This window comes from Podarcis gaigeae (genome assembly GCF_964106915.1).
Source record: "Podarcis gaigeae genome assembly, chromosome: 17".
Taxonomy (NCBI): domain Eukaryota; kingdom Metazoa; phylum Chordata; class Lepidosauria; order Squamata; family Lacertidae; genus Podarcis; species Podarcis gaigeae.
Genome location: NC_139694.1, coordinates 37,621,938 through 37,647,461, shown reverse-complemented (window position 1 = coordinate 37,647,461; position 25,524 = coordinate 37,621,938). Strand labels below are relative to the sequence as shown.

At 46.1% G+C, this 25,524-nt stretch overlaps 1 protein-coding gene across 21 annotated transcripts in view; it reads right to left on the bottom strand.

The window, feature by feature from the left end:
- Positions 1 to 25,524, bottom strand: part of HUWE1 (HECT, UBA and WWE domain containing E3 ubiquitin protein ligase 1) — a 96,386-nt gene that overhangs the window by 21,414 nt on the left and 49,448 nt on the right. For 15 of the 21 annotated variants that reach the window (XM_083718025.1, XM_083718037.1, XM_083718043.1 and 12 more), the window contains 35 exons: positions 23,594 to 23,839; positions 23,351 to 23,484; positions 22,547 to 22,647; positions 21,398 to 21,592; positions 18,262 to 18,478; positions 17,962 to 18,084; positions 17,372 to 17,606; positions 16,682 to 16,912; positions 16,419 to 16,541; positions 16,037 to 16,132; positions 15,473 to 15,742; positions 13,699 to 13,851; positions 12,563 to 12,690; positions 12,135 to 12,216; positions 11,693 to 11,869; positions 11,438 to 11,597; positions 10,989 to 11,347; positions 10,563 to 10,756; positions 10,120 to 10,298; positions 9,624 to 9,769; positions 8,818 to 8,884; positions 8,274 to 8,488; positions 7,851 to 8,062; positions 6,966 to 7,148; positions 6,471 to 6,643; positions 6,106 to 6,254; positions 5,600 to 5,675; positions 4,989 to 5,087; positions 4,556 to 4,689; positions 4,036 to 4,207; positions 3,358 to 3,586; positions 2,977 to 3,155; positions 2,370 to 2,459; positions 2,129 to 2,280; positions 132 to 177 (listed from right to left, as the gene is read on the bottom strand). In XM_083718025.1, coding sequence (XP_083574151.1) covers positions 132 to 177; positions 2,129 to 2,280; positions 2,370 to 2,459; positions 2,977 to 3,155; positions 3,358 to 3,586; positions 4,036 to 4,207; positions 4,556 to 4,689; positions 4,989 to 5,087; positions 5,600 to 5,675; positions 6,106 to 6,254; positions 6,471 to 6,643; positions 6,966 to 7,148; positions 7,851 to 8,062; positions 8,274 to 8,488; positions 8,818 to 8,884; positions 9,624 to 9,769; positions 10,120 to 10,298; positions 10,563 to 10,756; positions 10,989 to 11,347; positions 11,438 to 11,597; positions 11,693 to 11,869; positions 12,135 to 12,216; positions 12,563 to 12,690; positions 13,699 to 13,851; positions 15,473 to 15,742; positions 16,037 to 16,132; positions 16,419 to 16,541; positions 16,682 to 16,912; positions 17,372 to 17,606; positions 17,962 to 18,084; positions 18,262 to 18,478; positions 21,398 to 21,592; positions 22,547 to 22,647; positions 23,351 to 23,484; positions 23,594 to 23,839 — 5,725 coding nt within the window. Of the gene's footprint in view, positions 1 to 131; positions 178 to 2,128; positions 2,281 to 2,369; positions 2,460 to 2,976; positions 3,156 to 3,357; positions 3,587 to 4,035; positions 4,208 to 4,555; positions 4,690 to 4,988; positions 5,088 to 5,599; positions 5,676 to 6,105; positions 6,255 to 6,470; positions 6,644 to 6,965; positions 7,149 to 7,850; positions 8,063 to 8,273; positions 8,489 to 8,817; positions 8,885 to 9,623; positions 9,770 to 10,119; positions 10,299 to 10,560; positions 10,757 to 10,988; positions 11,348 to 11,437; positions 11,598 to 11,692; positions 11,870 to 12,134; positions 12,217 to 12,562; positions 12,691 to 13,698; positions 13,852 to 15,472; positions 15,743 to 16,036; positions 16,133 to 16,418; positions 16,542 to 16,681; positions 16,913 to 17,371; positions 17,607 to 17,961; positions 18,085 to 18,261; positions 18,479 to 21,397; positions 21,593 to 22,546; positions 22,648 to 23,350; positions 23,485 to 23,593; positions 23,840 to 25,524 lie in introns of all 21 variants that reach the window. The other 6 variants (XM_083718033.1, XM_083718041.1, XM_083718028.1 and 3 more) reach the window with 3 other exon arrangements.

Sequence of the window (25,524 nt, the reverse complement as noted above, 5' to 3'; positions counted from 1 at the left end):
TCCAAGACCGGGTGTGACCCTAAAACTATACAATCTACTACCTCATCCCAGGGGGCCCAGGAACAGCATCTGCTTCAGCTGAGCTGAGGGAAGAAGACACCATACAGACATAGAGTAAGGGAACAAATTACCTGGAAGGTTCTGCTCAGCAGAGCTGTTTGACTGGGGTAAGGCTCCCTGCAGAGGGGAAAAAAAAAGTAGGTGAAGATTCATCTGATTAAAATTCATCGGGACAGGAAACTGCCTATGTAGCTTCTGACACCCAGGACAAGGAAAGGAGGCAGAAGCTTCAGGTCACAGCTGTACCTTTCCTCCACAGTGGTACCTCTGGTTACAAACTTAATTCGTTCTGGAGGTCCGTTCTTAACCCGAAACCATTCTTAACCTGAGGCGTGCTTTTGCTAATAGGGCCTCCCGCTGCCGCCGCGCCACCAGTGCGCGACTTCTGCTCACATCCCGGGGCAAAGTTTGCTACCAGGAGCACCTACTTCCGGGTTAGCAGAGCTCGTTACACGAAGCGTTCATAAGGAGGACGGTACGTAACCTGAATGCCTTTTGCTACAACAGCTCTGCCCGATTTCCATCTAGTCCAGTGAGGCACATCTATCAAAATGTTCTCTTCTACACAGAAGCAAGCATTCTAAATACTGCTGGAAAATGTGTTGATAAGTTTTCCTTTCTGTAATTGGTTGACAAAGATATCCGGCTTTTATAGATTATATACAGAAAAATGTCAAGATGTTCTATTCCCTCAGATCCAAAAACAATCTTGCTAAACTGTCTTAGATTTCCTTCTCCTTAGTTGAGATTTAACAGCTAAATTCTTTATTGAAAGAGTAAGAGAATGACCACTTTCTCTTCTGCAAATGTTTGGAACAATGGCTAAAGATACCAATCCAATAGAATTATATCAATGAGCAAACTTCATGACAATATCCTCATAGCATTGACAGGCAGAGATATGAAGAAACACATTAAAGTGTGTCCATCCCTGTCTCTGCTAACTATTATAGGTATGACTGTTACCATATTCCACTTACTGCTGGTGTCTCTATTCTTGATAACAGAGTTTCTTTTGTTCCTGTAACAGTGTGGGGGTGGGGTGTTTTTAAAAAGAACAGGTGTAAGACCTGGCTCTAGGAAAGGAATGTGATGACTTTCCTTCTTACAAAGTGGACGCTCATGTTGTGAATGTGATCCATGTGGGAGGGACGTTCACAACCCGCAGCATTCGCAACATGCAGTGCCACGTCTGCGCGGGTCGCGATTTGGTGCTTCTGTGCATGCATGAGCGCCGAAACCCGGAAGTAACCCGTTCTGGTACTTTTGGGTTTGGTGCAGTGCGCGACCCGAAAATGCGGAACCTGAAGTGTCTGTAACCCAAGGTATGACTGTACTAAGAAAGATCAGCACTCAGTCTAGTGTGTGAGTTTCTGCTTGCCTTCCTGATGGGAAAGAAAGGAACAGAGGTTTATTCTCTGATTTCATCTCTGTCTGCCATGTGCAAAAGAACACACAGACATGTGGAATTATATACTGAAATGACAGCAGGGGTTTCTATTTTGTGTTTTCATTTATATACCTAAGTGAATGAACATCCCCAACTTTATTTTAAGATGGCCCACTTGCCACAATTTAAAGTTTACCAAAAAACAAACAGTTCACATCTTTGCTCTGGAGCAGAACAGATTTGCTGTCTTATCAAGCTACCAAGACCTAAACACGTCTGCTGGCATTTTCATTCGAAATTATAGGTACTCTGCTTCTCATTTACAACCCAGTTGCATATATTCAACTGATTCGCCCTACTAATGCAAGCATTACCATGTTCCCTGCTTGCAGCCCATGCCCTCCCTGAAACTTCTCCGGAGGATTTGGGGAAACACCCCTAGAACAGATTTAGGGATGCAGAGGAGGAGAGTGTTCCATTGTGCAAGCAGAAAGCCTTGCGCTAATTTAACAGTTGCCTTAGTGCTACAATGAATACAACTCTTAGTCCTGTCCCCACACCCCAGTCACAATGCAGCTTCCATAATGAAAACCATACCAGATGAATCAGCCCTGCTGAAAGTTTGCCATTCAACAAGCTTTTAAAAAAGGTCACAGATGTTCAAGTTGGGCTTCTAACCTGGGCATTTTGCTCTTTGTCTTCTGCCTCCTTGGCCTTGTCTGCAACTTTGGCCTCCTCCTCAGCCAGCTGTTTGCGCCTCTTCTCTCTACGCTCCTCTAGCTCCTCATCTCTCAATGCCTCCAGGTGGTTGATAATGGGAACTTTGACCACTGGATGGAGAAAAAGCACCAGATTAAATAGAGCCAAACAGAGAAGGGCCTGCATTGGCTGAAGCAAGGAGAGTTACTTGTTAGCTCACCTGACACACAGTCATGCATGCTTTCTGCATCTAGTACTTTGCATTCTTCTGTCCAGCGTGTCAGGGCAGTAGGGATGCTTGACAAGGTTCCTATAGAAGGAAAAATGGAGGACATATTACTGATAAGCCAATCCATACAACAGCTCACCAACACCCTCAAGACCCACAGCTGTGCCGTTGGCCAGCCATTCTGCATTTCTCCACATCTGCCTAACAGCTGAAAATGTGAACTGACTCCATTGATAAAGATGTTTGAATTGATGCACAATGGTATAAAAATGTTGTAGGCACCTGACTGCTAATTCACAAAAGGTTCTTTTGCTGTCTCCAAAGCATCCCTCAAATTTTTTCATTTAATTTTTTTTAAAAGAAAAATTGAAATTTCAAAAAAATGTTACTGACCAACCACTCCCAAAAAGTCCTGCTTTGTAAGGTAGCCTTGAGAACTTTAGTTCTCATTGCACCCATATTTACACGTTGGCTCCCTGAGGGCTGACCATAGGGTCGATGTGGCCCAAGAAGGGTCAGCCATTCCCACTGTAGAGTTTCAATCTATTGGTCCTTTTCATTTTACCTACAAATCTAGTAAACAGTCTTAAGGACTTGCCTGCCTGGCTGGTGGCTGTGCTCTGGTCATGGAAGAAGTCATCCAGCAACTCATCATCTGAGCGAGCGATTATGTGCACGTCATCGTTGCCTACTAGAAGGCGAGCTCGACCTCTGCTTTGTAGTGGGAGGCTACTGCTTAGTTGAAGAATATCTGCAGCTGCTGAAGGGCCCAACAACCTAAAGAAGACATAAAGGGAACACTTGTTTTCCTACACAGAGATGCAGTGACTTCTAAAAGAGTCCCCCAGTTCTCAGAACAAGATTATGGGGAACACTGGGGCAAACCAAACTGCGTTGGGATGTCGCCAGAACAATTCACTGTTCTGTATTCTACAGCTTTTGACAAAATGTGATACTCCTCCACTCCCTCAAGTCTCACCTCTGCAGGATCAGAGGTGGGTTGGGCTGGCGGGTGCCAGGGTAATGAACATGGATGGTATGGCCAGTGTTTGCTGTCAGCTGCCGAAGGGTCCTCTGGCTGCGGCCAATGCCTTGCGCCAATCGCGTCGTGGAGGAGCCACTACCCAAAGTCAAGGAGCTATGGTCTGCATGCCGTACCATGAGTGGATGAGTGGCAGGAATATTGCCAGGTGATGGAGGAATATCCGCTGGGAATAGAAATAGGCAAAGTTAGCAAGCCAAGATGGGGCTTTGAAGACATACAAATATAATTTCCCTGGAGACAAGAACTAGCCTGAAATAGGGTCAACAAACCATAATTACAAAGCCTCCCAAATTTCAGAGCAACATTTTGGAGCTAGAAAACAGATCATGTGCTAGAACACAGCACTGATCATGGATAAGGCAGGAAACGGAACTGAGATGAAGCTGAATGTGGCCAAAGCCTGGTTGCCTGCTCCTGCCTGTTCTGGGCAGTGGGAGGAGACAACCCATTATGTGGATGCTTCCGTCCCACTGGACAGAGAATGCTATTCCATTTCAAATAAAACCCCAGCTCCCTAGTCCATTGGATGTGGGGGAAAGCTTAGCATCCTGGCTCCCAGCCCCCCCCAGAATCAGCCATGTCCTGTGGCTTTCCAGTTTTTAGAGTTCTTACTGGCGCTGGAGAACATGTTGTCAAACTCAATGATGAGGTCATCTTCACGGTCAAAGCGCTCAAAACGCACCAGTGGGGAGGCATTCATATCAGGGTAGTCTTCATCTAACTCCATCTCGGAGCCATCATCGTCATCTTCCTCCTCTTCGCCTTCCTCACCTTCTTCATCATCCTGGAGGGAAACACCAAACACAAGGCTAAGCAAATGCCGGCTAGAATATGGCACCCTGAATACCAGTCTTCATACCTCCTCACTCCAACTTTAGTCACTCTTTACCTGGAACCACAGAGTCAATGAATTTTTTGGCTCTCACACTATAAAATATTCTAGATCTAGAAACCCAAACATCATGGTGCCTAGCTCCCATTAGCTCCCCAATAAAAACCTATTACATGCTGTCCTCAATTGTGACCATCCTTTCCCAGTTATATTTGACATCTGCCCCACAGCCTCCTATGTTAAGATCATAATGCATCCACTGGAAAGACTTCTGCACTGCCTTTCCTTCAATGCCCTTACTTGGTCATCTTCATCCTCCTCCTCCTCTTCTTCCTCTTCATCCTGACTATCATCTTCATCCTCATTGCTGCCACTGCTGTCTTCCTCCTGTGTGTGCTCCTCTTCATCTTCAGGATCCAGAATATTCATAGAATCTAGAGAAGATTAGAGAGTGTAGCTATGGTGAATTGGCCCCTGCAGGTTAAGCGAAGATTCTTCCAGTTACCTTTCTGGCAAGTTCTATCTTCAAACTCCTTTTGCCAGACAAGCAAAACCTCACAAAGCCAGATCTCAGAAACCTCCCCCTCCTCCTGCTTCTCTTACGAGAGCGCAAGCCTGTAACAACCCTTCTGCATCATGCTAGTTCACCCTTCTCTTGCACTTACCCCCCTCCCCCTCCAGGGACTATAGGCACTTCTACTGACTCCATGTAACATTGTAGGCAATGCCTCACCTTCCCTGTTGGCCTGTAATGTGGAAGCCTGGCTGAGATTGGACGGTGCCTCATCCATCAACACATCCTCCTGAGACTCATCCTCTCCACTTCGGCCCACTGAAGGACATAAAGGAAGTGTATAGGGCTTAGCAAAGTTATGAGCAGACAACCCTCTCCCTTTAGAGGACCTTCTGGGCAGTCCCTAAACTTGATGGCCATTTATCTTTGAGTGCCCGTTATGGTCCTGATGTGATGCTGCTTTCCATATACAGATGGTGATTTTCTTGGCAGTTATAAAGCTACCATGTCAAGCCTCTTGCCTCTCAGAAGTCACCCCACCCACCAAGAATTGTATAGGAATAGATTATCTCTATAATGGGCGAAAAAGCAACACAGACATGTGTCTGATACAGCACCCATGCTGTGTGATAAAGAAGAGCTGCAGGGAGGAGGAAGAGAGAAGAACAGTAGATGATCTCTACCTGGGGTGGCCTTATGAGGTAGGATTCTCTACAGCAAAGCAAAAAATGCATTTGGTTCCCTCAGAGGCCACACAGAGGGGGAAAGGCAGAGAGTCCAGAGATCCTGAAGGAAAGTTCTGAGGCAAAGTGTTGGGGCTTTGTACTCACCTATTATTGTACTATTCCCTGAGCCACCATCCTGCTCTAAAAGCTCATCGATCAGGTCCTCTAGCTCATTTTCCACCTAGAAGATGGTAAAGACAAACACACTGGTGATCTCCAGTTCTTTACAATCAAGTCTCAAAACCGTAAAACAAGCTGCATCACCCTGACTTCTGAAACAGGTCTGATTTGTGCTCTACCCAAGTCAAATGCTATATACGACAGGTAGCCCAGCCTTAGGTATCACAATCTAAATTAAGCAAGCAAAGGGTCATTTCAGTTTGTGCAGCTATCCAGATTCTACTCATTAATCTCAGAGCAAAGATGTGGTCAACAAAAGTCTTCATTTACACACTCCTCTGCATATAGCCCTAAATAAATTGCAACTTTAAGCAACACAAGCAGGAATGGAAGCGACCCCAGCTATATGTCACTAACATCCCATGCCTTAAAACCTGTGGTCACCTCCTGCATGCAATACAGGCAGGGTCCCTACAAGCCACCATCAATACCTGCATCTCCTGCGTGCTCAGCACCTCAGGCTGTCCAGCAATCACCACGGCATCGCTCTCCGTTTCACCATCCATGATGTCACCATCTGTCACTTCTGCTTGGGCAACATCATGGTCCTCCTCCGGGGCCTCTGCTTCCCCGCTCTCCCCTGTAAGTCAAGGTCTCAATATTACCCTCTCAAGTCATCCTTTAATTAGCTTAAGTGGCAGACAGACTAATGGAGGCTCATAATGGAAGTCAGAAAAATTCCAGGCCAAGGAAAGGAGGGGATTGCAGGTGTGGATCTTATTGTGGAAGAGGTTGATGAAAAATCACAGAGAAGAGGTACATGACCCATAAACAATGGATGCTGAGGATGGCATACCTGCATCTTGTTGGCCACTGTTGGCATCTTGTGCTGCTCCCTGAGCATCCTGCTCCGCCTTGCTCTTGCTCGAGGCACTTTTGCTACCGAAGAGACTACTGGGCTGATTGACAATTCGTGATAACGTTTCCAAGGGTTTCAGGGCTGCATTTACTGTGTTGGCCATGTTGGGACTTGGAGGAAAAACACATGCCAATATGAGTTTCCAGGCTGTGAACAAAGGTCTTAATAGCAAAGCTAACCTTAGCTGGGGTAGAACGAAGAGAAACCTCTAGTGGGAAGATGTCATGATTCTGCCTGCTCTCTCAATATGCCAATTCAATTATGTTCTAGAGATAGGGAAAAAAACTTTCTAAGGCCAAATCTTAATGGAAGGGATTGTATCTGTCTTCTACATTTAGTCTTGTACTTGTCCCCTACACCAACTGTTCAACATCATCCCTGATCATGAAGGAGGCTCCGCTCCATCTCCTTGCGGTTAAATAAGTCACATACCTGGACAGATCAAGGCTGTGAGGCACCCTGGCCAGGTCATTGACCAACCCCTTCTTGAGGAAGAGGCGGATGATGTTGTTCATGCCATTATGCTGGGTCTTTGCTGTAGCATTGCTGTAGAAGCTAGAGGTGGATGGGCATGATTCCATAATGGTGCTGATGATGCACATGACAGCTTGCAGCCTAGAGAGTGTCAAAGCGGAAAGTGACATTTCTTTGCTTCCAGAACAGTGTCATGCTTAGCAAATCCTGCAATACCCTGCCCCAATCCCTGTAACAGGAAGGATCTATTTTCCTGCAACAAGTATTCTAATTTAGTAAAGTGACAGAGAACCTGTGACCCTCCAGATATTCTACAGCTCCCATCCCCCCTGCCATTAGCCATGCTGGCTGGGACCGGTGGGAGGTAGTGTCCAACAACTTTTGGCGGGCCGGAAATTCCCCATTCCTGATTTACGAAATACTGTACCTGAACATTTTATACAGTCGTACCTTGGCTTCTGAATGCCTTGATAATTGGACATTTTGGCTCCCAAACGCCACAAACCCGGAAGTGAGTGTTCTGGATTGCTAACATTATTTGGAACCCAAACATCCAACGGGGCTTCTGATTGGCTGCAGGAGCTTCCTGCAGCCAATCAGAAGCCGTGCTTTGGTTTCCGAACGTCTTGGAAGTTGAACGGACTTCCAGAACGGCTTCTGTTCAACTTCCAAGGTACAATGGTACTACTAAAAAGAAACATGATTTAGTCAAGACCTTTGCTGCGGACCTACTGAAAACCACGAATACCTGGGCTGCAAAGCTGCAAGAACCTATTACAGGAGAGTTGTAATACAACATCCTCTTCTCAAGTGCTAATCAATCCTCAACATCTTCCAGCTCACCTGGCATGCTTTTCAGTACTCTCTGTCATGGCCAGTGCCCGACCCAGGGCTGCCTTCACCTCATTCACCAGGGCCACCTGGGCATCTGTGCCACTACCTGCTGCAGCCAAGCTGGCTAGGAAGAGGCGTGCCAAGGCTGGTGTATCTTTGTCTTCTGCATTCTGGGTGTGAGGGAGCAAATGGTCCAGCACAAAGGCCAACACACTACAGTCCTGAAAAGACAAAATGAAAGATAGTAGCGAGAGCAGGCCAGGGTGGCCTAGTCATCTTCTTTCATCAGCAACTCCTCCTCCCAAGCAGTCTATCGAAACTCACTCCTCTTCTCTGGAACCTAGCAGTGCTGGCCCCAAGTCTTATTTTGCATTTACCCCACTCCTAATCCACAGTTCCTTAGGTTTGTTTCGTTCTTCCAGGGCTTCTCACCTCCTTTATCAGCTCAGACTGGCCCACAGTATAGTTGTAGTTGGCAATTAAGGTGGCAATGCCAACATATGAGCGCACAAGCTCTGCCAGCAGCCTCAAGATGGTGGATGTAGGCATAAGTGGCTTGCTTCCCTTAGCCTTCTGCTTGTTCTCCTCTGCTGCTTTATCACCCTCCTTATCCTTCTTGTTTTCTCTTGATTCTTCAGGAGTGGAGGCTGTAAGACACAAGGGAAAAGGAGAACCAGTGAAAGAACTGCTCCCTGCCTCCCCACCCCCACCCCCCCAAGTTTCAGGAGAGACATGGTTCCAGTATGGCAGATGGGGTTTGATCTCACTTTCAGGAAAAAGACTGAGCAGGCCCCATCTTTACAACTAAGAGAAATGAGACTGGTGTCCCAACACTTGAAGTGATTGAGCAGGGGAATGTCATTTTGGGTCTGTTTTAATCAGAGAGTAGTATTTCCAATTGCAGGATAGCTTCAAGGGAGATCCCCGGAGAGGCATTAAGACACTGTTATGTCTAATCAACAAAGATGAGACTTACCATCTCCTTGGGGAGTTCCAGACTGGGGAGTCTCAGCAGCTGCACTATCAGCAGCAAAAACCTGAGCCTAGAGAAGAAGAACAAAGGCAATGAACAAAATGGGGCTGAATGGCCTAAAGTCCACCAACAGAGTTCCACACATGCCAAGGCACTACAGTTTTCACTGCCATCTGCTACTTTGGAGCAACAGAGAGGTGGAATACACAGAGGTCTCAAACCGTAAGAAACCAGAGGAGCAGACAACATCTAAACAATGCTTCAGATACAGTCCACAACCCCCAACAACTGAAAACCTCAAAAAGCAAAAGGAAATAAAAGAGCCAAAAATGAGATGCTATAGGATTTATGATAAAGGTAAAGGTACCCCTGCCCGTACGGGCCAGTCTTGACAGACTCTGGGGTTGTGCGCCCATCTCACTCAAGAGGCCAGGGGCCAGCGCTGTCCGGAGACACTTCCGGGTCACGTGGCCAGCGTGACATCGCTGCTCTGGCGAGCCAGAGCCGCACACGGAAACGCCGTTTACCTTCCCGCTGGTAAGTGGTCCCTATTTACCTACTTGCACCCAGAGGTGCTTTCGAACTGCTAGGTTGGCAGGCGCTGGGACCGAGCAGCGGGAGCGCACCCCGCCGCAGGGATTCGAACCGCTGACCTTTCGATCGGCAAGTCCTAGGCGCTGAGGCTTTAACCCACAGCGCCACCTGCGTCCCTAGGATTTATGATACTGCTGCAGAAAAAATGGCTCAATGATTTTAACAGCTGATAGATGTTACTGTGGAGTTTGGTTTTTTGCTTCTGGCAGACTCACATTGATGCCAAAGCCGGTCTGAGAGTCAAAGTCACTGCCCTGACGGGTTAGAGAGCGATACTGCTGGTACATATCATCTCCAATTTCTTGCAGGATCTGGCTCATCTCCTGGTTAGTACTGCTTGCCTTAGGTTCAGACTTGTCTGCTGGAGAGGGGAAATGAAACCATGACCACCATTGACAATGTCTCTTCAGAGAGCCGTTATACATATATACATGGCAAATTCAAAGTGTTTATTTCAAGAAGTTGGTGTGGTGTTTATCTTACACCCAATTCCATGATCTGAAGACTTGCTGAAAGAAAAGCACTTTGTTATTACTAGTCTTTTGGGGATGGGAAGTGAAATGGATAATACTGGGTTCCAGCTTTAATAGAAAGGACTGATCAGAAGGGAGCTTCTATTCAGGCAACATGAAGTCCTCCTCAACAGAACAAGGCCCTTGGTTCCCCCATGCATAGAAATTCCCACCCATCCTGTCCCAGGCAGTCACGTACCTTCATCAGGGGCATGGTAGGCAGCCAGAGCATTCAGCATGTCATAGATCACCTCCTTGATAGTGTCAGGTATGACAGGCAGCGGTGAGGGCTTTACTGGAGTGGTTTTTACCAGCTGCACAGCGTTGGGGCCCTTGATCCGCAGGTTCTCGAATTCGTCATCAGAGGCTTGGGGAGCAAAAGGAGAAATAAAAAAAAAAACTAGAGCAGCCAACACTGGTAAAGGAACCTGGGACTTAAGGAGGGAAGGGGCTTAGTTCTTTGCGATTTTTCCAGCTGCTTTTTATTTTGGCACAAGATAACTCTAGGATTCATACTTCTCTTCTATCTCTGACCCAGACCTCCTTCTACCTCAAATTATGAAGAAGTTCCATGTGCAAATGGGCACACTGCATTAGCACGGACACTGTAGGAAAACCAGCAGGGTTCTGAATTACTTACCAGTTCCAGAGCCACGGGGAGCAGGCAGGGCAATGCGAATGCAGCCATTGGCCACCTCAGTGAAGATCTCTGGGTTGCGGCAAGCAGCTGGGCCCAGCACTCGCAAAATGTAGTTGATCTCCCGAGAGCCCAAACTGCCTGACACGACACCTGAAGTTGTGCTGCCTGCTCCACTGGTGGCTGCTGAGCGCACAACCTGGAACAGACAAAAAGAGAAATGTGCGTTCATACCGGCAATTGAAAAAGCCAGTTCTACTGGACAAGTCAATGGGGATTTCAGGAAGCCTGAGCAATTACTAAAGCAGCAAAACTTTCCATATGCTGTCTGAGCTGAGTCAAGTCTCCTCTTTAGTGTGCAAGACCTATACAGAAGAAAGCTTCTAAGACTCTACCTTCTCTATGGTGAAGTCAGCAGAAGCAAGCCATACCTTCTCCATGGTGTGATGGAGTGTGCAGGGATCCTCAATTATGTGTCGGAAAAGAAGGGTGACAAGAGGCGTGAAGCCGTTGAAGCCAGAGCTCTGCGTGAGACCCAGGATCATGCGTGTGCTCTTGAGCTCTGCAAACATCATGGCGTATTTGTGGTGGCGGGTGAGGCGCAGACAGAGGCGCAACGTGGCGTGTAGTGTGTCCGGTTCCACAGGAACACCCAACATGCTGACACAGGCACGGATCAACACGGTAACCATTTCCTCTGTCAGGCCCTGGATGAGGATCTCTGATGGTTTGGCCTCTTCTGAAGGTGCTTCCTTCTCCAGGGTGAGACTCTCAGTAGAAGCAGGGCTATCTGATGAGGGAAGATAAAATAGGTCTGAGGTTACAAGTTCCAGTCTCCTACTCTATAGGTAATCCAGTGATGAGACTACATATTCAGTACCATTTGCTTTCTCCTCCTTTGGCTTGCTTTCAACCTCCTTGCCTTCCTCCAAGGTTCTCTCCAGCTCTTGTCCATTGCCCTCTTTCATACTCTTACTGAGCCGGGGCACCCTGAGCAAAGTCAACATTACCGGACGCCTGTTCCCAGTTTCTTCATTCACCTGATTAAGGAAACAAGAGGGAGGTTAAGACTACCATACCCCATGTGCCCAATGACCTCAGAGAACACCCATGACAACATTCCCAGCGCCTATACCTGCACCATTGTAGTGAATTGCACAGTATAGCGCCGGCGGCCAGCAGTGAAACGAACACTGGTCTCTCCTGCTTTCCACGCTGTGTCGATGGTGCTGTTGTTGCTTGCACTATAGCTACACCAACGGCCTGAGCGATCGTCAAACCAGCGCCAGTTGTTGCCATTGGCTTGGAGGTACTGGAGAGAAAGAATACAGATTCTTAGCATTTGCAGACCTACACTGCAGTTCTCTCCATGTCTACTCAGAATTGAGATCCATAAAGTTCAATGGAACTTGCTCCCAGTTCTAATAAAAGATTGCAGCCTGGTTGTATCAGGGCGTATTGCAAATGCCACAGGTTATTTGCCGTGCACACTCACAATTCCACAGTGGCCAGGATCCTTTCTCCCAGTCCCCTTCGTAATAGCTTGCATTTCCCACACCACCACCCTGAGCTCATACCTTGTTCATCTGGGCCCTCCTCTTGGAGGAGATAGCTGTCTTCTCATAGAAGTCAATCAGCAACAGCACTGGGGTGATCCACCTGTGGGAGGCAAGTTAATTACATCAGCTAAGGCATCCAACAAAATATATTGCATGGGTTCCTAAGTCAAGATACCGCAGCCATTTTTGGGACTAAAACCCTGCCAAGAAAACAGTAGCAAGACCTTCTGGACTCAAGGAGGGAGGTAAACCCAATTTCATTCCAGGTTAGTAACTGCATCCAGCATTATTAAACCATTATGTATTTCATTAGGTACAAATACAAAACTGGTAGCTTCTCCTCACAAGAAAGACCAGAAGCAAAACCCAGGTAATGTATATCAAAGTGTGGGTAAGCCTGGCTTGGGGCTTTCCAGCTCCACGCTATATCCTGTTTTGTTGCTTACTTTGGTGTCTGCACTTCCTTTTGCTCCTTGGCAGCTTGCAGGCAGGGCTGCACCACTTCTAGCAGTTTGATCAGAACGTTGAGGATGCCGCTAGATTCTACAACACGAGCACATGGCAACTTAAGCTCCTGCAGGGAAACAAAGGTAAAGAGGTTGGCAACCATGCAGCAGATAGGACTAATTGGAGCACAAACTCCATTACATTCAAAGTTCTAAGTGTTATCATCACTTCAGAGCCAAGTGAAGGGGAGTGTGAGGCATTTTCTTTTCAAGTGCATGCTCTATTGTACAGGTCCTCAGCGTAGTTCACATCTAACAGCATACATCAACCTCTTTATCCAAAGTTTATTGAAGTGTTTTTTGATATACTGTAAGCTGCCCACACTGGCTGGGGAACCCCAGCCAGATGGGTAGGGTGGTAATAAGAATAATAAGAATAGTTGATGATGACGATTGAATGAAAAGCACAACTGTCCTGTAAAAAATTACCCCATCCCACACAACTGTATGCTGTAATACAGCATTCCTCAACCAGGTGCCCTCCAGATGTTAGCAACAGCTCCCATCAGTGCCAGCAAGAATTTGGAAGGCATCAGGTTGGGGAAGGCTGGCCTAGTAGAATGCAATCTGTAAATGTGTTCACCAAAGGTATTTGAATTTGAGTATTCTGTGGTTGTGTGTGTGTGTGTGTGTGTGTGTGTGTATAGTATCCTTGAAAAAAGGAATATTTCAGTGTCAAATATGAAATATGAATATGTTAATGTTATATAACACATACAGACACTGCTTAACATATAGATGCCTAAGCAGTTACAATGGAAAACCCTAAATGACAAAGTATCATGAACTAGAGTGATCACGTCCACTCTCTCTATCAAATAATTACATTCCGTATGCTCTATATCCTGGACTTTGTGAGAAGTGAGAAACATCTAGTGATTAAAGCAATGAAACAGCAAGAGAGGGCTATGAGATAAACGCTATATGTAAAGAGCAATCCAAAACATGATAACCATCACCTCAAAGGCTTGAAAGTCCAGTCCTGACCCTCCAACCCCACCCCAGGTAAAAGTTGAACAAAGACATGGGTAACTGGTGGGGGTGGGTACGTCTCCTTTCCCTTTCCTTGGACTCACCTCAAAGAGTAAAGTTAACAGCAGGATGCGTGTGGCCAGGTTGGAGGCCTGTGGCAGGGTAGCCATCTGGCTGATCCACTCTGAGACAGTCTTGGTGTCGCTAGTGGTGAGGGGCAGAGCTGCTTTTATGAGGACATCAGCGGCTTCCCACACCTGCCAAAGAAAGGGCATGTTATGAATGGAGTGGATTACCAGCAAGATAGCCTTTCTTGGACACTAGTCTTAATCCATTACAGAACATCCAGAACACAATGGCACTAAGGTATTTGCTCAGAAGGCTATGATGCTAGGCCCTACAGGCATCTGGTGGCAACAGGAAGTTAACTGTTCTAAAATTTCAACCTAAGCATATCAAACACTGACCTCTATGAATTCTACCTGGAGACATGAACTTGTTAATTTGTTATATCTTGGGTTCCACATTATCTCTCCGCTGCCCCCCAGCTACTTAAACAGAGTTTTCCCCACTGAGATAAATGCTTATGTTTCAAGAGAGACATATAGCATATATATTCAGGTATCCCCCCACTTATGTGTGTTCAATTCATGTGTGACCACGCATATGCATGGCTCCAGAAACCTGGAAGTGGGGGGAGATACCTGATGACCCTCAGCAAAGCCCTGCTGCGCCTCTATCTCGTGAGGAGACCCTCCCTGAAGGGGACATCTTTCAAACTCAGGGGATGGTCTCTTCGTGAGCCAGAGGGGTAACAGGGCTTTGCTGAGACTCCCAGCTAACAGCTGATGTGTGGCAAAGCGGTTGCTGCTGCGCCTTCCTGAGCATCGGACAGAAAGCCCTGCTGTGCCTCCGGCTCACACAAGCCAAAGTAGCAGCGGGTCTTCTTGACCAGCTCAGCTGACACACAGGGAAGAAGCTTCTTCCACACACATCAGCGGGGCTTTGTTGAGCTGACAGGCAACTCCCCATTTCATGCGATTTCAGTGACACGTGCAGGAATTTTGAACGTAGCCGCTACGTAAATGTGGAGTCGCCTGTACCATTACACGTGAGTTACCCATGTGTGTACACATCTACCTCAAAGCCTCTGCGACCAACTGAGCTTCCTGTTTTATATACAAAGAGGAAAACATCCAGTTTTCAATTGGGTTCTTGATTTTTCCTAATGTATTGTACATTAAGCAGTCCTTGGGAGTCCTTTCATCCAGCACACATGGTGCGGCCCAATTCAGGTATTATCTTCCAGGATCTCAAATCCAAGCTCTAACTGAACCCAATGCTTGCAGCCTGTCTTCCAGATTGTCCCTGAAAACCAGGTGAACTTAAGTACCTAAAGAAGCCTTTTCCTCCTCTAGAGCATTTTGGATAATCACCTAGGCTAACAGAGCACTAGGATAATGCAGTCTTGTTCAGGGCAAGAATAGCATAAAATGGACTGTCATATAAAAGGATGTCACATAGAGGAGGGAGAAAGGTTGTTTTCTGCTGCTCCAGAGAAGCGGACACGGAGCAATGGATCCAAACTACAAGAAAGAAGATTCCACCTAAACATTAGGAAGAACTTCCTGACAGTAAGAGCTGTTTGACAGTGGAATTTGCTGCCAAGGAGTGTGGTGGAGTCTCCTTCTTTGGAGGTCTTTAAGCAGAGGCTTGACAACCATATGTCAGGAGTGCTCTGATGGTGTTTCCTGCTTGGCAGGGGGTTGGACTTGATGGCCCTTGTGGTCTCTTCCAACTCTATGATTCCATGCCTGGGTATTGTTCAGGATGCCTCCCAATGTAAAGAGATTGTGTGGTCTTGGTAGATACACTCACCTGATTCACCACTTGCTTGAGGATCATGTCTCTGTAGTCAGCACCATTGCGCTTGATGGCAGTCATGATGAGGTCGCAGACCCGGTACACCGTGTCTGGCAGCTCATCCAACAGGTGGAAGCAGCCAGGAAGCATGGTGTCTGTAAAGCTGTGCAGCTCTTCTTGCTCCAGAGGTTCGGCATCCTGGAACTTCTCTAGACACTTTGCCTCCTCCTCTTCTTGCTTCTCCCTGGCCTTACGTTCTTCCTCCTCTTTTCGGCAGGCAGCTTCCTAGAGAGCAGAAACGGCAGGTTATAAATATTGCTTTCACAGTACCACAGACTCACCTGCCTCCCTCCCTCAAAGATAAGGAATGGTTCCTTTGCTATTTGCAGCTGTCCTATTATTATCAAAGAAAATTGAGTCTGTAATATTTACATTGTCACAAGCACAGGTTCTCATCACATTTCTGCAACCTTTGAATTCCAGGATGCATATGCTAGCCCACTCCCGACTTCTTTCCAAAAGCCTCACCAGTATTCCTTCAACCCAGCACTTTATGGAATCCCCTTATGATGCCTTTACCTCTGGTGATTCAGCTCTTTGGTCCATTGGGATGTCTTGTCCCAGTGACATAGCAATGGCCCTCATCATTTGATCTTCTTCAGACATACTCAGATCCTGTCATACAACACAGAAATAACCCTGTGAGGTTACAGAACTCAATGCAAGGGAAACTAAAGAGTTCTCCAAGCAGTCTACAGGGCCTAAATTACAGAATTCAAGTAGGAAGAGACCTACCCTTTGGGTACACTGCTTACACAATCCTCCTGGCTAAGGCCACCACAACTACATTAAATTAGCTAGCAATACACATTTTCCTTCAGAAGTATCAAGCTGGAGAGAGTGGCAGCCCAGGAATATGCCCTTCCCCTGCTACTTAGTCTTAGCTGCTAAGTGGCCTTACCCTAACAACACCACCCATAAGTGGAGGAGGATGGGTCAGCAGATACTCTGTAGCTTGTTCCATGGTGCTGGTATTCAGCAGAGCTTCCATGGCATGCTCCCGTGTAAAGCCCATATCCATCAACTGAAGAGAGAGAGACAGGTTTTTAAAAGATCAGAAATGCAGACTGAAGAGACTGTTGTGGAAGACACAGTTTGGATGGAGTATCTCTTGATGGGAGGGTGCTCTTTTGTGGAATGGTGGAATAAGAAGTTGATTTCTACCTGCTGCAGCTGCTGTTGGTTGACCTGGGGCTCCCTTCGGGCACCACCTTCCTCTTGCCCTGCCTCCTCCTCACTGCGTGCTCCTTCTTTCTCCTTCCCAAGGCGCTCACGGATGACAGGCTCCCCACGCAGGATGTGGCACAGAATGGCCAACATGGACTCTGCCATGCGTCCTCCATATACCTTCAGTGGCTTGCGGTTCCATAAGTTCTTGATGCAAGTGAAGGCTGCCTGCACCACGGAGAAAGAATTAGCAAACTTAGTCCTACTTGGGTTACATTCCTTGGAGCAGAAGGTGGCGAAATATGTGTCCGTGTGGAGGGGAGGGGAACCATTCAAAAAGAAAAGAGCAAGAGATTTCTCAGTATGGTGCATTCCGCATTAAGTAGCAAATTCTGTGCTTGCAGGGAATTGTGCAACACAAAACCCTGGGCTAGGGGTATTAACAGAATTAAATGTTTATAATTTAGCATTTATATAGCATTTTGAACTCTCTATAAAGCGTTTGATGAACAGGTTTGTTGTAAGGACTACCAAGAGCACCACATAGGTCAGCTTTATTAGACTATAACATTAGAATAAAATAAATGATTTGAGAGTCCTTGCCACAGTCAAGTCACATTGCACCAGATTCTGGTATAATGATGCCTATAGACCTATAGTATAAGCTGGATAGGAGAGGCTGCTCACCTTCTGTGTTACCACGAGGAAGCGCAGGGCACTGAACTGAAGGTAGTTCTGCCCACCTGGCAGCTTGGCAGGCAATGAATGGGGAGATTCCAGCACTGTGGTGGGGTTCACCATTTTCTCCACCAGCATAAGCCAGGCATCCAGAAACTCTCCTGTGCCATCAGGTAGGTCTGGGTGTTCCAAGCCCTCAGCGACAGGAACCTTGCCACCCATGGAAAGGGCCCAGTTGAATGTTCTAAAGGAAAAAAGGAATGAACACAAATAGTGTCACAACCTCTAAGCATTTGGACTTGAATGTTTTTCCTACAGGATCCCACCATGTTATGCACCCACATTTGGGCCCCATTTATTGATCTTCCCACTGACTTAAAAGCTACTTTTCACATATCCTTGTGCCACCTCCATCAGCCACACAATTAGTGTCATTAGCAATGTATGTTATATTAACTAATTGAGCAAACAATGGATGACAGAGGTCTTAGTTTTTCAATCTCATTTTTTGACTACAGCACATAAAACTACAGAACCTTCAAACCCAATTTTCAGTCTCCTACACTAGAAAAAGTGGAGTGTAGTAGATAAATGCTTACTCAAAGAGTGCGTTGTGGCCCCCTGAGCACAAAAATTTCTGCAGCATTAGGTGGTAGGGATACTTCCGCTCATCAAACAACATTGGTGAGGTGAAACCCACAGAACAGATGAAAAAAGTCAACCTAGAAGAAAAATAGATTTAGATAGTTAGGCTGATGATTCTGCAAGATTAAACACTCAAACATTCTTTGAGTCCCAGCACCTCAGGAAGAGTATTTACAAGCATCCAAGTCTAAAATTTCCTATCTTCCTGCAAACACTGTGGAACTTGAGATCAATTTATAATAGACAGGACTCACCGGAAGCGGGGGGTGGGTGTGTATGGTGGGGGCTGCCAGGAAAGCCCCTTTGTGAGTAGTTTGGTCAGTGCGGATGCTGTCGAGCGAGCAGCCGGTGTGGGAGCAGTAGTGGTGCTAGCAGCATGGTGGCTCCGGCGTTGTCTTACTGGAGAACCCACACACAGCTTGACCAGCAACCCAAACAGTTCAGCCAAGGCACGGCCTAACCTAGACGAAGCTGAGATACAGAGAGAGAATGAAGAACTGATTTTCTTCACTTGCAGGAACTCTTGGTAGAGTAAACTGTGCCAAAATAAAGAAGCTTATGAGGACTTTCCACCTGGTGTTGGCATAATCTCTAATTTCCTGCTTTACTGAGAACCATAAAGTCATAAAATCATAGAACTGGAGAGCTGGATGGGATGCAGAGGTTCAACTAGTCCAACTCCCTACAATGCAGGCATCTCAGCTAGATCATAAATGAGATGAGTATCCAACCTTTGCTTAAAAACCTCAAAGGAAGAACAATCCACCACCTCTTGCAGGAGTCTGTTCCACTGTTGAACAGCTTTTACTGTCAGAAAGTTCTTCCTGATGTTTAGTAGGAATCTCATTTATTTTAACTTGGAGCCACTGGTTTAGGTCGCACCCTCCAGAGCAGGAGAAAACAAGCTTGCTCCATCTTTCATGTGACAGCCCTTTAGATACTTGAAGATGGCTATCATATCTTCTCTCTCCTCTTTTCCAAGCTAAACATACATAACTTCCTCAACCATTCCTCATAAGGCTTGGTTTCCAGGCCCTTGACCATCTCTTGGTTGTCCTCCTCTGCACGTTTCAACTTGTCAATATCCTTACTAAATTTTGATGCCCAGAACTGGACACATCATTCCAGGTGTCATCTGACCAAGCCAGAATTGAGCAGGACTATTACTTCCCTTAATCATCTTGAATCCTGATTCTATCTTCTGAGGCATTAGCTACCCCTCCCAGTTTGGTGTTATTTGCAAATTGGATGAGCAGCCTCCCCAATTCCTTCATCCAAGTTGTTTATAAAGACGTTGAACAACAGGCCCAAGGACCCTGTGGCACGCCACTGTTTTCCAGGATGGTGCGGAGCTGTTACCAGCTACAAACCCACCTAAGAGTTACCTCATCCAGCCCCCATTTCACCAGCTTTTCTGCAAGAATAGCATGGGGGACATCAAAAGCCTCACTGAAATCAAGATACACTATGTCCAGCGCATTCCCCTGATCCACCAACCTTATAACATTCTCTCTCTCTCTCTAAATGAGATTCGTCTGGCAGGACTTGTTTTTGAGAAACCCATGCTGGGTCTTAGTAAGCATAGGATCCTTTTCTAAGTGCTCACAGACCAACTATTTAATTATATGTTCTAGCACTTCTCCTGCTACTAATGTCAAGCTCACTTGTCGGTAGTTACTTGGGTATTCTTTTTTCTGCTTTTAGAAGATGGGAACATTTGCCCGCCTCCAGCCTGCAGGGACCTCACCTGTTGTCCAAGAATTCTCAAAGATTATAGACAAAAGCTCTGAGAGTACACCTCCAAGCTCATTTGCATGGTCAATAGTCAGGGGTGATGGCAGCTGGAGTCCAGCAACAGCTGGAGGGCAAAAAGATGGGCGTAGCTTATCAGGCCCTGGAGAACTGAATTCATTTAAGGTAGCAAGGTGTTCCCTTACTACCTCTTTTCTTATCTTGCGCTTCAGCTCCCTCCTTGCATCGTTTCTTCTGTTATCACCTGGTTGGGCACTACTTTCCTTTTGGGTGCAGAGGCAAAGTAGGTGTTGAACAGTTCCACCTTCTCTCTGTCATCCAATAACATTTCTCCATCTACTACTTGCTTGTTCTTCCTCTTGCTTCAAACATAGCCAATGAAACTTTTTATTATTATTTTTAACCTCTCTTCCAAGCAACTCGTGTATACTCCTCCTTTGTGATTTCTCCTTTCTTCCATTACTTTTACGTTCCCTTCTTAAATCTCAGCTCATCTGTAAACTCCTTATGCAGCCACACTGGTTTCTTCAAGTGCCTCCCACTTTTCTTTCTTGCCGGAATTGTATGCTTTTGTGCCTTCAATATTTCACCTTTAAAAAACTCCCATCCAACCTGGACTCCCTTTCTTTGAGTATTTCTGACCATGGGACTACACCCAGTAGTTCCTTAAGCTTTTTGAAATCAGCCTTCTTAAAGTCCAGTGTGCATGTCTGACTACACTCAGCTTTCCCTTGCCTGTGTGTAATAAAAGCCAAGAAGAAATGATCACTTCCTTCCAAAGTTCCCTGTACCTCTCCTTTTTGAATGTTTGGTAACCTGCTCGAGGAATGCATTATCCAAGTCCTCAGTCCGGCTTGGAGGTCTATAGAAGACACCCATAGTAAGGTCACTGTTGTTTTCCTCCCCTACAATTTTTACCCATGTACTCTCAACCTGCCTTCCATGCGCCAAGTCATGAATCTCTTCACAAGTGTACACATCCCTTACATATATAATGCTGCCTCTCCCCACTTCCGGTTTGATTTATTGCTTTTGAGCAGGTTGTACCCCTCAGTTTCTACATTTCAGTCACGAGACTCAACCCACCAGGTTTCAGTAATGCCTGTCAGGTCATGTTTGCCATCCTGCATTAAGAGCTCAAGTTCTTATTTCTCGTCTCCCATAGAGACAACTGCATTAATGTAGAGACAACTGAAGCCATGAGTCATTCTTCTGCACACTGCTGCCTCTGTCCCCCGTCACTGCCACCCCTCTCTTCCTTCTCTGAGGAGCACCAGGAATCATTTTGTACATTGTAGCTTCCACCGCCACCTAAGTATGTTCTGAGGTCTGCAACAGTTGTTCTTGCTCCTCTGGCCAAGAAGCAGTGTCCACAGTGAGAGCATGAAATCAATTCTGTAGCTCCAGAGACATACTTTATTCTTTCTTTCTTAAAAAGGGTACCCAAAACCTAACACATCTTATACCTTCAGTATGGGAAGGGACATGTCATATTCCAGTGCCTTCTCTTTGTACTTCAGCATAAAAAGGAAAACAAGGGGCAAAATAGCATACAAATAATTTTTGACCCCCAGCTGCATATTCTGCTTAAGCTCGTGTCTCTTTTCTTAACCACCCCCAATATTCTCCTGCTCTCACCTGACAAGAGGGGCTTGATCTGTTTGATCCTGGCTGCCATGGCTGGAGTGATCTTTGACTTCCCCTTGGGATCAGAGGAACTGGGCTCATCTGTTTCCATTGGTGCCAGTGTGTCACCATCCAGGCCAATTCCTTCTAGCAGGCCTTGAGCAGAGGCTTCCATGCTCCCAGCTGCCACTGCTTCCGATTCACCATCTGCAAGAAGAATCATGTTAAATTACTAGTCTTGTATTCTTCCAGTTCTAAGTCAAGATCACTTGGAAACCTGGTTCTGCCAGCCTATTTTCCAAGATTCTATTTAGGAGGTACTGAGAGTCCATAAATTCAAATGTGCAGACAAAAGGTCCTGGGTAAAGCAATAACTGAAGAATGTAGCTCTATCAGTTGAATTTAGGAGTCTGAATTTAGGCAATCTGAAGTGATACACCAAAGTTTTGACTGCAGCTCAGACAGTGAAATTTGAAATCACAGAAATATTAGTACTGAGCTGATGCTACAGCATACATTAGGTCAATTTTGCTCACCCTGCCAAAGACATCTGTTTTGTAGCCCTGAATAATGTGTAACATGTAATCGGCGTTTTATGACCTGAGTATGCCTTAGAGCAGGGGTGTCAAACTCAAATTCATCGGGGGCTGCATCAGCAGTTTGGTCACCCTCAAAGGGCCGGTTGTATCTGTAGGACTATGTGTCCACTCTTTATTATCATAAATAAAAACAAGTGGAGGTTTCCTGAATGCATGTAAAGTGGAGGTTTCCTGTGTAGAACGGCCGGCGCCGCTAGAGGGCAGACGTTCTCTGGCTTATAGGCTGCCGCGCATGAGCTGAAGAGGCGGCTTTCTTGTCTCAAAAAAAAAAAAAAAAAAAAAGTGACAATAAAAGGAGATGGCTGGCAGCCGGCAGCGGCTACACGGGCCACATGATGAGGTCTGGCAGGCCGGATTCGGCCCGCGGGCCTTGTGTTTGACACCCGTGCCTTAGAGGGTGTTTATATTTTGACATGTAGTATATATAGCGACTGAACTACAAAACATATCTTCTACAACCATGCTCATGTTGCACTGCATAGGTACCATGAAATCAAAGTTGCTCTAGCAATGCTACAATATTCAATATGTCCAGGATAAGGATCCTGCTTCCCATCCGTACCTGCTTTTTTGGCTCCCTGGGTGGAATTGGGGGCGGCTTTCTCTTCCTTCGGCACCAGCTTCTGCATATCAGCTTGGCCAAATTCGCAACCTGAAGGCAAACTGCAAGCATGGAAAGGTAAGACACAGCTACAGGTGGCACTCATCTGGCAGGGCACGTTAGCCTACACTACAGCACCGTAGAAAAACATTTAGCAATATGGAGCAAGGGGATGCACTACCCTTCAAGCATGGAGCACAGAAATGAAGGATCACAGACATCTCCCTAGTCAGTGCTGAGCTGTTTATGCTCTTTGGGCTAGATGAAGCCCTCTCCACATTTCCATGTGGAGTCTTGCTTTTTCCTCCCATGCTTTTGATCATTTTAGCCACATCAGCTTTTAGAATGATTGAACAAGTCTGGCCAAATAAGAACTGAAATTGCTGAGTGTGCTCCAAAGCTGCTAAATGGAATCTGGGTCAAAGTTCACTTAATCTACAGATGAGTTTCCCCCAAGAAACTGACTCTAGGTATGATGGACAAGAGAAAGCTCCTTGTAGCCTTTGCTTGCCAAGGGAGCATGTACTAATGGCTTCTACTTTGCCATATTATGTTACACATAAACTCCTTAAGGGACCCAAGGAGGATGTGCATTTGAACAAGTCTAAGACATTTGGCTCTCTTCAGCCCTCAGAATTCTTGTCTGCCAAATGACTTCTTAGAAGACATTAACCTGGGTGCTACCGATTTCAAATTCTGGGAGTAAATGATAAAACTGTCCACCACTGCCAAGCCCAAGCCTCTCAATCACCAAATGCTCCATACCTGTTTGGTGTACATAGTGACAGCAGCACCGTGCTTTCCCATACCAGGGAACAGTAGAGTTGGCTCAACTTGCTCAGCACACTCAGGCCCAACTGGGAACCCCACTGGTTTACCGAGATGGCTCTGATCTCACTCTGTAAGAGAAGAGATTGCACGCTGCTAAGTGCCCGGACTACATTCTGCTGACAGAAAGCAGTAGCCAGACCAGGTGGGTCATTAACAAGGTGTGAGGGTTGCTCTTACCTGTCCTACCCGGCAGGTATGTACGAACATCATGATGTAAGCATGGGCAGCTGTCAGGGCATGAAGTAAGGGTGTGGCCTGGGCTGAGAGGGTGGCATCAGCCACATTGCCAGCACATGCCAACTCCCGCAGCAGGACCGAGCCACCAGGCGCCTCAATGGGCCGGTGTAGAGGCTCCAGGGAAGACAGGATGGAGTCCAGCTGGAGCAGGCCTTCCTGCAGGACCTTCGGTTCATGAGATAGCGTCTAAGGTAGAAAAGATAAATAGTGACATCCATTAAACAAGGCTCAGTAAGTGCAGATCTCTGCCTCAAAACCACCCAATATACCAATCTCTGGTTCAGGATGTTCATTTTACAGTAGTGGCCTGTGGATTACTGAATACCCAGCAGCACTCAGAAGGTATCCATCACTTTCTCTCAGGGAAATATTGGAAGCTTTTCCAGCTGTTAAGGCCACATTGTTAACATTTAGTGACTTAAGGCTAAATATAGATAATGTTTCCCCACTAATCAAGCTAGTGCCACCAGCTTACTCACTAGCCCACACAAGAAGGCTAAGCAACAAGTGCGCAGACTCGCACTCCAAACCCACCCGCTAAGCTACCATGACAGAATTAGAAGAGCAGTGGCTGATCATATTACAGTTTAGATGTGGTTTCCCCAAGTCAAGAGATCACAGCATATTGATCACTGCCTGCTCAAACTAATAGAGATGTTGAGCTCCTGCAAAGAACACGGTAATCTAAATTATGTGGTTTAATCCCTGATGGGACAGATGTTTAAACTCATGCCACAACAGCATCCTTGATACATGACCTTTTTGGTCCCTTGATCTGTTTAGGTATTGCTTAGATTGGCAGAAGTGGACCTGGTAAGAAAAGTGGTGCTATGTAGATAATAATAACAACAATGACAACAACGACAATAACTTATTTCTTGTTCCTAGCCCATCAGACTGGGTTGCCCCAACCACTCTGGGCGGCTTCCAGCAAAATATAAAGGAGCACAACAAAACACTAAACATTAAAAGCTTCCCCAAACAGGACTGCCTTCAGGTGTCTACAAAAAGTTATAGCAAGTCAGGTACACTGAATGAGAAAAACAAAACCCCTAAAGTTCACTGCTCCAAGTAAACTCTGTGGATTTCCAAGTTTAATTATTACGACTCCTCAACTGTCAAAGTTAAACTGGCCTTCCTGAAGAGAAATGAACGTGATGATTGGGCTAATCATGGATCTAGAAACAGGTTGCAAGGTAAGAAAGCCTGTAATATTGGCACTCTGAATGAAGCAAAGAAGGTGAGAGATTGTGGGCATGTGGAATGATATGGGTATACAAATTTATTCTCAGAACAAAACAGCAAGTGCTGAGAATGACCTGACACAACTGCATGTCAGTAAGCGCTATTATAAATGCACATCTTCTGCATAAAAAGACCTTCCAACACCCAGAAGCCGAGCATGACATTATACCCAGAGCTTCAAGGAAGTGTCGCTACCATGGATTGCTGACCACCAGAAGGCTGTATAAGGTGCTGCCACAGCTTATTCACCAGTCAGCATTTAAAGTACTGATTGATTTAGCTTTGTCTTTTTTCTATGAATGCACAAAGCCCCTTTCTCCAGCACACATCCAATAATCCACCTTGGTTTCATGCAGTTGACACATGCTCTAAACTAACTCAGACTGGATGGCATCTGGTTGGCCACTGTGAAAACAGAGTGCTGGACTCTGGGCCACAAGGATTCCTCTTATGTTCTAATATGGCCTGAGATCCAGGAATCAAGTACCATGTCACTTGCCAGGTCTTCTGGAGACAAGCAACACTTATGAATGTATCAACAGTCACTGCAAGCAAATGTTGAATGTTAAAGTGAAGAACTGGGTTTCAATGAAGTGGAGGCCACAACCTATTTCAGACTACAAAGA